Source organism: Nymphaea colorata, chromosome 10 (assembly GCF_008831285.2).
Source record: "Nymphaea colorata isolate Beijing-Zhang1983 chromosome 10, ASM883128v2, whole genome shotgun sequence".
In the NCBI taxonomy this organism is placed as follows: domain Eukaryota; kingdom Viridiplantae; phylum Streptophyta; class Magnoliopsida; order Nymphaeales; family Nymphaeaceae; genus Nymphaea; species Nymphaea colorata.
In genome coordinates, this window is record NC_045147.1 from 13,915,873 (window position 1) to 13,928,755 (window position 12,883).

A 12,883-nucleotide genomic window follows, 5' to 3' on the forward strand; every position below is an offset into this window, starting at 1 on the left:
TCGAATCTTAAAAACCGAAAGTTTTTAAAACCCGTGGTTGCTGCATTATGAAGACGGATCTCGACGGCAGCGTTCTCTCTCTCTCTTTCTCTCTGGCCAGAACCCTATTATGGGCTTGCGATTTAGTTCATTTATCAGCTACTATGGGCACCTTTTCTTAAGTCAAAAGAGGCAAAACGGCCGAGGACCAGAAGAGAGGTGGTAATACAACACTATGGCTGCTGAGGCCAAGGCCGTAAGAGATGAAAAAGGAATATCTTTACAGCAGTCGTAGAATCTGAGCGTCGAAGAGAAGTGCCTGTGCTCATAACTTTTGAATAATTTTCATAAAGCTAGTTCATTATCAATAAGGCAAACAAGGACTTGATTTGAGTTCACGGAACAAAATTTCCAGGTATATCTTGGGAACGTGCATCGCAGCAGTGAAACTTAGTCGTGCAGCAGCAAACCCTGTGGATGGCCTTCGTTCCCTGGGTAACCACCAACCTTGGCTTTTGAACAAGGCCGCGCGCAGATTAAGAAGGTGCTTTAGTTGTTTGGCTGTATGATACACCGATTCATGTTCATGTGTCCTGATTATACGGATCAAAGAAATGCAGCAAGAGACACGACCAATCAATCATTATAAGGATAGGGGTTGTGCTCTCGTGAAGACGAATACTCCTCCACCTCCAAGTGCACGGCCCAGAAGCATATCACGGTCTAAATATGACAGAAAGTATAAACCACCAACTGATCGCCTGCAACGTTTAAAACAGTATTTACCAAACAATAACCAAAGGACTTGAAAATGTTTTATTTGGTAGTACAAATAAACTCTTAAGCAACAGATAAACATATTGGATTATTGAAAACATATTATGAAAGCCATCCACTAAGCAAGTGGCGAAACTCGATAACCCAAAATGCAGGAATACCTTGCTGGACTTCTCAATGAAATCTGTGTTTTGAAACTTCGGATGAATTGCAAGATCTACCATATACCAAAGTGATAATTTATCAGAAAATGCACCCATCAAGAAACGGGTAAGGTGATAGAACAAGGGAGGAGAAATAACTGTTCAAAGTTCAGCTGAATTTATGTACCTGCAGGCTCAAAAATGTTCGAGGAAGTATCGCAGGGGCTATCAAGGCTTGAAGATTTTCATTGATCTTCACATGCCCAAGACCAACCTATGAAATTACCATCACTGACAGTTAGCGGATAGAAAACATGTGTGCATGCATGAGCATGTGGATGTGCATATCCATACAAACAGGCACCCATACACAAATATACACACACCCACAAGTCCACACAGAGGTATTTCAAAAATTTATGCACTTTGGACACAAAATTGTGCTTGAATAAACTGTGTCAGTACCCCATTTGTCGTGGTCTGCACTCTTTATGCAAGCATTTGTTTCCACAAAAATCTCAGGTTCTCAACAGGGAAAGGTGTACTCCTGGAAAAGAAGGTGGGTAGAGATGTAGGCTTTGCCTGGAGTCCGTTTCCTAATTAAGATACAGTCACAGGGTTGCCTTTTGCCTAATCCATGGGTTGTTCATACTTCATGGTAAAGCTGGATCACTACCCTGGCTAATACGCCAAGGCATGTCCATCAGGCACACTGATCATCAGGACTTTGCAGATCTTCTTATCCAGTCCCCAGGAGTCCTCAAAGAATCTATGAACAGTATCTGCAAACCTCCCTGAGGATTGTGTATGAATCTAAGTATTTGGCACACTGGAGAAGGTGGAAATATTATTTTATGGCTAAGCGTATGCCAAATCAATGTCAAATAAAAGAATTCTACATGTAGCTGCAAAATGCATACGCATTCAATTTCCACCCACTGCTGCACAATATCAAAAATATGGAAGCAATTATGTTTTTGAAGACAAACCTCTTCAAATTGTAAATATATGTTACGCTTCGAAACAACTTTAAACTTAGCCGTAACAAGTAGAGTTGCTCCTTCATTTTCCTGAAATATAAACATAAAACCAATCAAATTTTCATTATCGCAAGGCAAAAGCTTGACATTTAAGGATTGAAAGAAAACAATGTAAGCCTTGCCAAAAGGACACAAATGAACCAACCTAATAATCATGGATCTCTGAAAAAAATAACTAATAAGCAGTGAAATAGACAACCATTACACTTGTCAAACAATAAGATGAGACTTCTCTATAGTCATGCTTAAATAGTTCAGTCGACCTAGAACACATTCTCATCATAAAAATAAAAACTTCAATAATAAATCTAAGTCTCCAACCTTTTATCATTCATTTCAACCAGTGCCTTCAGTTGTTAGAACTTCACCCAACAGAAATTGTGGGTGATATCACCGTGCCTACTGAAAAAGCCCTAGTGCATCAATATTTACACCTTCGATCTCTAAATTCAAAGCTGTGAAGCGTGCAAATGCCAAACTTGTATTTCAACCATAGCATGACCTAGAAACCTCTAATTTGGCCATCCCTAGGATTGCATTCATGCGTTGTAATCTGTGATTGCCAATCTTGTGAATTTCAACCATAGATGTCCATAAACCACACAGCATCAAGCGGGAGCTGTAATATGGAAAAGAACAGAATGAATGTGACCCCTTCTATAAGCAATTAAATGAAGCTTATGCATCTCAGGAACCTATATCGTTGCTTCACCAGCATCCTTCTTCCTACATAAACCTTCCATGAAAAAACTGAATGGAATGTAATGATTTTTCAGATAGATGTAAAATTCCAGTGTGGAGTTCAAGCACGACAAAGACACATAAATGTTTACCTCCAAGATAGATGGAATGCTCCAACGGACAACATTTTGAACGATACCTCCATCAACCTGGTCCCGACATTCAAACTTCTGAAAAATCTGACCTACCTGGCAATCCATATGTACTGCAATGTTGGAAACTGGCAGGTGACTTAAAGATTTCAATGTGATGGCATTCAGATAATTTCTTAACTAGTAACTGGTTGTCCAAGTTCCCCCACCTATGAATTTGAGTTAAATTTTCCAGTAATAAGCAGCATTTTTTTTTCTATACAACAGTGTCATAAACAATTTTTCGCATGACTTTGCAATTGGTTGAAAAGAAAACAAGAATATTTGACATAGTCAACAATAGAAAAAAATTTATCGGTCCAAAAAATCTTAGTCTTGCTTGAAATCGTCAAGAGTCCATGGCAGGAGGATGATCCTTAATAATAGATCAATTTCATAACAATGATTCATCATGGTAATCAAGGAGATGGAGAATATACGCAAAGAATACACAAGGGAGAAGATCATGAAGGGAAAAAAAAAAGAAAAAGGAAAAAAATATATATGAATAATGTCGTTCATGTAACATAGTATCCTCCAAGCAGAGCCAATTCAAGGGGTTTCCCCAACCAGGTAACCAATTATCTATACTTAGGTTGCGTTTGATAGCCTCGGAATAAAAAGGTATGTTTTGAGAGATCATCAGTTTAAACAAACTGAAGATCAGAGTAGCATGGATTTAAATCCATGTTTCATGTTAAAAACCATGGATTTAAGGTCTGACCTTAAATTTATGGATCTAACGATAGATCTCAGATCCGTGGTGAAACAAACACAACCTAAAAAAACAGCTCCCCTGTATCCTATTCTTTGTATCCAATACAAGAAAGATCTTTAGATTGGCTTTGTTAATTTCCAGAATGACCTTAAATTTGTATATTGTGATTTTTGAAGCTCTGCTTAAATGCCACCAGTAGTCTGATAATGAGGAAGAATCAGTTACTTGACAATCCTATTACACTATTCCAAGTGAAAAACCTCGCAGTACATCCGAAATCCCGAAAATGCTATATAGCAACTTTGGTCAAAAGTGTGTAGCTGGCTAAACGTATATCACAATTCATTAATAAAATATTGCAAAAACAGATTTTTTCTCCCCATAAAATTTAGGCAAACCAAAAATTTTCCCTTCCTTTCTTTACTTTTATTTTCTGTTGATAGAAGAAAATGCACAACCTTCTTCAAATTCCCGCACAAACATCCCGGACAGCGTTAGTCTACAAATGCAGAAAGCAATAGGCGGTATTGGAGACCTGAAAGAATGAAAACCTTTCTGAAGAATCGAGCAGAACAAGAACATCAGAGGCCGATGTGTACTGCAAACGCCATGTTCCATCCAGCTTCTGCAGATCAATGGCGGCACCACTATCGCAGCATTCCAACTTTACCTGCCATTTTACTTTACGTGAATTCCACAACGCACCATGTCTAATATATGGCTTTCTCCCAGACACTCACAGCATGGTTCATTAAAGAAAGACGAACAACAAAGGCCAGTGATTCAGAAAAAGAAGCAACACCAACCAGAATCTCCTCAATGGAGGCACGTTCATCAGGAGTAGCTACAAACCCTCTTTGGGTGTCTTGCACTGCTCTCAACAAGTCCAGTTTTGTTCTTTCCAGTTCCTGGGTCACAAGAAAATGAAATGAGATGTGTGTATGTGTGTGGGAGAGAGGGAGAGAGAGATTGCCTCTGAACTGATGGTGGTACTGACAGCGGCGAGACACTGAGAACTTTTCTTCATGGGCATTAAGAGATTGGTGTGCGTCTTCTTCCTCAAAGCAAGGGAAAATACACGCTTGTGAGAATCAAAGAGACCATGTGACAAGCATTTCCCAAACGCCATCGCCATTATATCTTTCTCCCTCGGGAAGTTCCGTGCAGATACGTGGCTCTTGCTACGTGATATCAAAGGTTAGTGGGCATTCCCACCATTTGCAGCTGTGCAGATGGATGGCCTTTCTTCTCCATCCAGTCTCACACTTCTGCTAATTTTGGGATTGATGGTGCTCCTTGCGGCCATAAAAGGCCAAATAAAGTAAACATTATCCCGCACACCCTGCTGTGGACCATCCATCTTCTGAATGGACGGCGGAGAGTTGGCTTTGGTTGAAGAACACAGGTGTTTAGCCAAATATTTTACGAATTTTAGCCTCTCCGTTTCAATACGGCGCTACATACATTATCGAGAGACGATGGACCGATTACGAATAATTTTAGTTCGATTTGTAAAAATAGCTCACAGAAACACATTTTGGACAACTTAAGCAAGCAACAAGTCGTAACCAGCATTTGTTGGAGCCCACGACAAGACTTAAAGCAGGGCTGTACATCGAGTTGAGCCAATTCCTGCCCGATTCAAACTCGAGCAAACTTGTCTGGTCGGTTAATTTGTTAAATGAGTTGAGCTCCAGCTTAACTGAAAACTTGAGCTTATAAAACAATTATACAAACTCAGCTTCATTAAACTCGAGTAAGCTTATTTGATATCAGTTACCCTTTTTTTTCGTAATCTCCAAACTTAAAACGGCTTCAAGTAAAAACTTAAAATTTTAACCCTACATTTTGAGAAAATAATGTAAAATGTGGAGACTGTTTTGTATTTAACATCAAAAGCATTAAAATGCTTAATGTCCGGAATGTTTGAGAGAAGAGGCTTGTGCATCAAATCAGTCCCTTGACGTTCTTCGCATGCAAACTGGTAACAAAATCGCTTTTTGTAATGGTAAGTCTCAACTTTACAACCATGAATGTAAGATTGTCCTCCCTTTATTGTTATTTTCCAATGTTGAGTTATCTCGGGGTTAAGTGAACAAAAACCAATGTGTCGTTCGATCAATTTCCTAAGGCCACGTTCGAGAACGTTATATTCTACTGCAGAAATGACATACATGGAACAATTGTGCCAGCGGCTTTTGGGTGGCTTTAGAAAGTTTAGTGCTGCATTAAATATGTTGAAACTTTAGGGCTGGGTAAAATGTTTTTGCATTTCACCCGTTACCACACTCACGTACAAGCTCAACAGTCTTATAAAAATGTGAAATTTTAATTCCATACACAAACAAACATGGAACTAAAGCACAAATGAAACTAAAATGCCTATAAAGGTAGGTACCGGACCGCCCAGGCCCTCTAAACCCCTGCCCGATCTGGCCCGTCGGGCCAGTGAGTCTGGTCCGGGCCCGGCCCGATAGTCCGGGACTTGGCGCTCGGCCTGATAGTCCGGGTCTCAGCCCCAGCCCATTTAAAGTAAAAATAATAATTTTTTTAATTATAAAATAAATTTTTAAATATAAAATATATTTATTAATAATAAATATATTTTTAAAACTAAAAAAAAAATCTAAATGGGCTGCCGCTAGGCCGGCCCCGAGCCATGAATTTCCCGGCCCAAGCCCGGGCCGGGTCGAGCCGACGGCAGCCCGGCCCGACGCCAAGGCCTAAAAATGCGTGAAACAAAAGTCCAATATCATTATACAAGGTGGAACTTTTGTTCCACCTAAAGAAGGCACGTAGTACCACGTATTCAAACTTTACCAAACGAATCGGTCGACCATCTTAAACATTTGAAAGTCTGAAACCATCTAAGAATAATTTTAACTTAGGTAAGCCCCTACGCGTTCATGGACCCCACAATTACCATGTAAAGATCATCTCAATTTTTGCTTATAAATGGAGCCATGTAGCTCCTCTATCTATCTATTCACTTGATCAAATGTCAATAAATGTTGAACAGATGTAGCTAACAATCAAAAGGGCATTTTTACTTGAATAGATAAGAAAGAAGTATTATCCATTGATAGGACATGCTGTCGTGTGCATTCATGACCTTACCAACTCTGCCACGAATCCATATCGTCCAAATGACTAAAAGATCATAGAGGCACTCAAAGGCCAAAATCTTTTACGAGCAAGGTCTGGGTGATCAGGAAAAATAAATTGGTTCCGCGAACCTTTCATACAAGGCTTTTGTCATGAATAAAATAAACCCTCGAATTGCAAGTATTGAACAAAAAATATGAAGAATTGAGATAAATAGATGATTGGGTTTTTGTCGCTATGAATAAACTCTTGTATGGCAATTTTTTGAAACAAAAAGGAAAACTTTTGGCGTGTTTACGTGTTGTGAATAGATGATTTAATGGTAGTTTCTACATCACAATCAAGAGGTCCAAATTCCAAAAATGTGAAAGTTCCAAATGGTCTGGTCTCATACTGTCAGGTTCTTATTTAGTTCATATGTTTTACGCTTTTGGATAATTTTCTGTAAGAATTCTAATTGCTTTGATAATCATTCACAAAGACAGATTAATTTAAGTATACTACAAATTCATGACTACAATTTCCATTTTAGTTTCTTTGATTGCTGTTTATACATTATAAAAAGTAGATAGTATATTTTACTTATCTCTGTGTACTCGCTGCGAGAGAGGGAAAAGGGGGCGGACGAGGGTGAGGAGAAGCTGCCGAACCCGCTGCAAGTGGCCGGTGTGTCCGCGCTGGCTTTTGCTGTGGGCGGTGTGCTCCAGCTGCTCGCCGGTGGGTTCGTAGGGCTGCCACTGGGTGCCGATGGGAGTGGTGTTGGCCGTGTCGAGCTTGGAGCTGGCTGGGTTGTGGTAGCAGAGGCAGTGCTGGGTGGTTCGCCGGTGGTCAGATCAACAGTTAGAGGGGTCGTCGGAGGCTGGGCGGCCATGATCGTCGGAGTACTTCGAATCTTCAGCCTTGCCTTCAAAACCTCTGTTAGCTGAGATCTAACTTCTGTTGTATACCCAACATATTCATATATACATAGCCAGAGCAGAGCCAGAGAAATGAAACGAGGAATTATGTATATATATGAATATGTTGGGTATACAATACAACAAAAGTTAGATCTCAGCCAACAACAGAGGTTTTAAAGGCCAAGGCTGAAGATTCAAAGTACTCCTAAAGTCACGATCATGGCCGCCCAGCCTCCAACGACCCCTCTAACTGTTGATCTGGCCACCAGCCAACCACCCAGCACTGCCTCTGCTACCCGCAACCCAGCCAGCTCCAAGCTCGACACGGCCAACACCACTCCCATCCGCACCCAGTGCAGCCCTATGAACCCACCGGAGAGCAGCGGGAACACACCGCCCACAGCAAAAGCCAGCGCTGACAGACCGGCCACTTGCAGCGGGTTGGGCAGCTTCTCCTCACCCTCGTCCGCCCCCTTTTCCCTCTCTCGCAGCGACTACACAGAGATAAATTCTGCCATGGCCATGCTGCACGCTCCCGCGGCGAGGTCGGCGAGGCCTGAGACAACCATGGCTGGAGCAGCGGGATTGACTGCGCCAACCCCAAGCATGAGGGAGGAGACGGAGACGAGGCCGTCGTTGGCACCAAAGACGGCGGCTCGGAGCCACTGCGCTCGCTGGGAGTAGTCGAAGGGCGTCTTCTCCTTGCCCTTGGACAGCTCCGCCGCTGCTAATGGTGGTGGAATCGCCACCACCGTATCCGGTGATCTCAGTCCATAGACTGTTGCGGTCCTCTGTGCCGGAGGGTCTTGTGACGACATCTTCCTCAAAAGGGGATAGAGCGAGATTTGGAAGATAGTGAGAGTGTGGACGGCTTTATAGACGGAAGAAAGTGGAGGTGTGGCAGCCGACGAACAGGTGGGCCTTTTCCACGCACACCCTGGTGCCACTATCTGACTCCGTTGAAAGAGTATCTCTTTAAGCCTATTTTTCCCGGATCGCATTTTTCTAAATTATTTTTTTGTTTTCTTAATTCATGCCCTTTTCCCATCTGAATTCATATGAATTTTTTGGTACAACATACATCCAGGATGACCTTACTAAAATGCGTACAGTTAAAGAAAACCTGCCTCTTGCCGGGGCCCACGCATCCACCTCATCATTCCGTCCAATATCCCCACACGTCCGTCGGACTCCGACGCCGGAAAAAGGCGGAGCCCAGCTATTTCGGCAGGACTGAAGAGAATGAATGGAGGGAGAAATGACTAAAATGGTTTTGCTTCTTCTTGAACTGCCCAAAAAATGACTAAAATGGTTTTGCTTTGCTTCTTGAGCTGCCCAGCAGCATGTAAAGCAGTCATTTTTTAGAAAGCAGCGTGTAAAGCAGCTTCTCCCTCGAGGAAGAACATCAACAATTTAATGGGTTCAAAAGCTACGGCGATAATTCCACAGGGAAAACTATAGGAATGGTGCTCCAGTTCTCTTACCGTAAAAGAGATGCAAACAATGGAAATGCGTGTAAAGCAGCTTCTCCTTCAAGGAAGAACATCTAAAAATGCACTCAATTCCTCTTCAAGGAAATGTTCCTGATTATAAAGTCACATTGGTGACAGCAAAGATGGTAAAAGTACAATTTTTTTGCTTTTAAAAAATATTGTTTGTAATTCTTTAAAGAATCTCACTAAAACTGTCTTACAAAGGCTTGAAGACGAAAAGCGCTCACGCAGCAATTTTTTTTTTAAGATTACTTCTACCACTAAATTATGTTCCTATCAATTTTTTGTTTGCTAACAAAAATTTTACTTTAAGTCAGTACTTGACATTTTTTTACGTGAAAATTAGACAGTACTGATTAATGTATGACATTTATTTAATTGAAAATAATAAAGAAAACTTCAATCCTATTAGCCTCCATTAGATCTTTTCTCATATATACCCACAAAAGAAAGAAAAAAAAGGTTAGTGTAAACCCCAAAACAACCACCATGAAACCATGGCCGGTCAAACATAGATGGCCTGGACAGTTGCAACTCTTACTGGGTGGTGGATCTCTGGCTCTTACATTTCTGCAGTTTGCATATATTCACTCAATTTGAGTTAGTTGGTCACCTGTAATCTAAGAGCAGAAGTCATTCGCACGGTTTTCTTGGCATTTCACCTTCATTAGTGACTTATGTTCCCTTTTCTACTTCAAAAACATTAAAAAAAAATCCCAAACTACTGTACACATGAATGTTGTTTAAAGAATGTTGTTTAAAGAATAACAAAAGCAAGAGATTTAATGTAGTTTTTCACCATGGAAGGCCACCATCGACCTTAAGGATCAATGGGATAAGATTTGATATTTATACTCTTTGTTTTTCATCATCTCTAGAGATTTCACTTATTTTTTTTGCAAACTCTAAGTCAATGCCCCCTGTTGATAACAACACTATTATATATATATATATATATATATAGAGAGAGAGAGAGAGAGAGATTTGGGATCCTGAAAACAGATTATATTGGGTAGATCGACTTGAAATTTTTTTTGTTTTGGTATTTCCGGAATATAAATGTATGGATTTAGTAACGAGATCTGTGGTGGGGAGGATTTTGTATTTTGATGCAATCACAAGCTCTCGGCATGGTGTTATATGGTGTCAAGCTTGATCTCAAACCTCCGTCACTTTAATGTTTAGTTAGGAGAAAACTGCATTACCTCTAAAGTTTTAGCTTACTTCATCGACTGAGTAGGTTTACAGTACATCATTCAACTAGGGAAAGGAATCACATACTCAGACATGATCCTTCAACTTGGAATATCACCTTAAGCAAATAAACTCTGAGCTTGAATTGTAACAGCAGAAGGAGTTGGTGCATGGTGAATCGACCTCTCTCAACAAGTGCAGTAACTCACCATACCGGGGAAAAGTAAAATAAGCTTTTCATGGGGAATCCATTTGTGAGAGTTGAAATAAGAGCTTTCTACCAACTATACTATGCCAATTCAATTAATTTATTTTGTTCTTGAAGAGAAGTGAAAAGACGGCCATCTCCAAATGCAAATTTAGAATAAGATGAAGCATGAAAGTACATTTTGTCCATAACCGCCCTTTTTCATGAGCTTGAAGTCTTAGCAATGTCAAGAATAGAACCATACATTCAATCACAATTGAGGGCCCGATTCAAGGGCAGAAACAGGTCCCATTTCATGTCGTGAACAAACTAAGCCGCTGATTTTTAATACATCAAATCCTTCAGGATTATTTTTTTTGGCAGATAAATTCAGCAACGTATAGCAATCATGGGTGAGATTTCCGAGGGCCAGGGAGGCGAAGAAGTAAGCCATTTTTATCATGTACCTTGTTCTTCTTGTCTGTTCATGAGGTTTTTGAATACAATGGATGACAGAAAAGTTGACATTTTTTAATCAGCCACTGAATTAAACCAGTTTGCCAATGATTAGATTCAAATCGGCCAACTTTGATAACACTTGTAACACTGTATAAACACTTTTGTTTTGAGTTATAATATATGTTAAAAGTTTACGTACGTTCAATGTGTACAAATCATTCGGCTCCACTTTTTGTATGTTAGGGAAAAAAAATGAGTTCCTTTGTGAACGTTATCTTCCAACACATGATGGCAAGAAATCAATATCTACTTTCTCATGCAAGCTTTCTGTATAAAATAATTCAACAACTCGTAACCAATCTAATTAAGTTATAAGAAATGAATCAAAACCGCAACATTTCACAAAAAGGAGCCTCCTTTTACCAATACGATTTAAAAAAAGAAGCGGATGAATAAACTTTTCTTTCCCATAAATTTGATAAGAGGATGGTTGACAAGAGAAAATTTTCTACCGCACTGAAAATACTCTGATCTGAGCTGGTTATTTGCAATCCCTGTTATGAATACTCATATACTCGAAATGCAATATTCCTCCCTTGTATACTTGAAATGCAATATTCCTTCCTTGTAAGTAGGGGTGGGCATTCGCGCTGGGCCGGTGAGCCCGGCCCAATAGCTCGGGTCTCGGCCGGTGCCTTGCCATTTAAAATGAAAAAATAATTTTTAAAATATAAAATATATTTATTAGTAATAAATATATATTATTAAAACAAAAAAAATTAAAAAAATAATTTTTTAACTGGCCGTTACAATGTAAAGTTTGCATGCACCCCACTTAGGTAAGGACCAGGTTTGAAAATTATAAGCTGGTAAAGCTTTAGAATATCTGAAAATAAAATTGACCTGGGCTAGAGGCCTTTAGACAAACCAACCCAGACATTTTAACTGAGATGAGACATGGACAGGTCGATGACTGGACCCTCCACTACCATGAAAAATAGCAAGGTGGTAGATTTCTTTATCATTTTAGCAGTTAAAACGTAAACGGAAAAAGAAAAAGAGAAGGACAAAGAAGAAAGGATAATAGCATTCATCGAACTGCAAAATCTGCATTATTACATCACATACATGCGTCCCACATGAAAAGGGAAAGGATTCCTCAGTTGACAGAGAGAAATCTTTTAAGAGAATTGACGTGTACAACAAAATCGAAACGCCATTGACAAGAATAGGTGTTTGAGTCAACCGCCAGTCGTAAAATGTCTCGTCTATTAAGCAAAGCCTTGAGAAAGCAGCAAGCAGGGAGTCAACCAGGCATGGAAAATATGCGAATGGTAGGTGAATGCGCGTCCTGTGCCAGCCAAGAAGGGTATCACCAATCTTCACCAACTTGAAGAAAGCACAGTTATCATCAGCACATGGTAAGAATCAGAAAAGCCGCAACACTCTTCTCTGCAAAAGAAGAAAAAACAAAATCAGGCTCACAGAGTAAAATAAAATGATAGAAGAACAATAATCAAAATAAAGAATAAATAACAATATCATTTTTCAAACTCTCCTGTCTTGCACACGTCTGAAACTCCTGCAAAATAATATGCAAGTTCAGAAAACAATTGCAGCATGAACAATGGTCTAGAAAACAATGATAGCAACCCAAAATTCTCCATCTCAGAGAAAGGGGAGGCAAAAGCACTACCGGGCGTATCATATTTATCAAGCTTCACCTGTGTTGTTAAAACCTGCAACCCCAGTTTGAAAGACAACCAGGCACAGTAAATATAAATACAGTACAATCCATCGATCAAATAAACAACTGAATGTGTTCTTGTTCCACTCCACACTTCAACTTTAATCAACAACCCGACATATATAAAGCAGAGATTGTATTCCAAGTCCGATGATGTTAGAGAAAAAGTGAACGATGTCAAAGAATAACAATCCTGATCCAAATAACACAAGCAATCATAACCCAAGCAAATTAAAAACCTGAAACTTCACCACAATAAACACAACAATA

At 39.9% G+C, this 12,883-nt stretch overlaps 1 protein-coding gene and 1 pseudogene across 2 annotated transcripts; both read right to left on the minus strand.

The window, feature by feature from the left end:
• Positions 1-301: 301 nt before the first annotated feature.
• On the minus strand, positions 302-4,830 carry LOC116263254 (probable plastid-lipid-associated protein 10, chloroplastic). 2 transcript variants are annotated; one of them, XM_031642917.2, is made up of 8 exons: positions 4,527-4,830; positions 4,336-4,437; positions 4,065-4,199; positions 2,773-2,868; positions 1,889-1,969; positions 1,087-1,173; positions 918-973; positions 302-740 (listed from the first exon to the last, which is right to left on the minus strand). In XM_031642917.2, the coding sequence occupies exons 1-8, from the start codon at positions 4,662-4,664 to the stop codon at positions 623-625; spliced, it is 813 nt and encodes a 270-aa protein (XP_031498777.1). In that variant the 5' UTR covers positions 4,665-4,830; the 3' UTR covers positions 302-622. The 2 variants fall into 2 exon arrangements, with proteins under 2 accessions (XP_031498777.1, XP_031498776.1); XM_031642916.2 differs by having other exon boundaries at positions 4,503-4,829.
• A 2,839-nt stretch (positions 4,831-7,669) lies between these two features.
• LOC116263097 (vacuolar iron transporter homolog 2-like) lies at positions 7,670-8,569 on the minus strand (annotated as a pseudogene).
• Between the last annotated feature and the right edge of the window lie 4,314 nt (positions 8,570-12,883).

Excerpts from the sequence above, each read along its gene's own strand:
- LOC116263254 (XM_031642916.2), bottom strand. The coding sequence starts at position 4,664 with ATGGCGATGGCGTTTGGGAAATGCTTGTCACATGGTCTCTTTGATTCT. Across the intron at positions 4,200-4,335 it reads CCTCCATTGAGGAGATTCTG|GTAAAGTTGGAATGCTGCGA; the intron begins GTTGGTGTTGCT and ends GTAAAATGGCAG. Across the intron at positions 2,869-4,064 it reads AAAGGTTTTCATTCTTTCAG|GTAGGTCAGATTTTTCAGAA; the intron begins GTCTCCAATACC and ends ATGGATTGCCAG.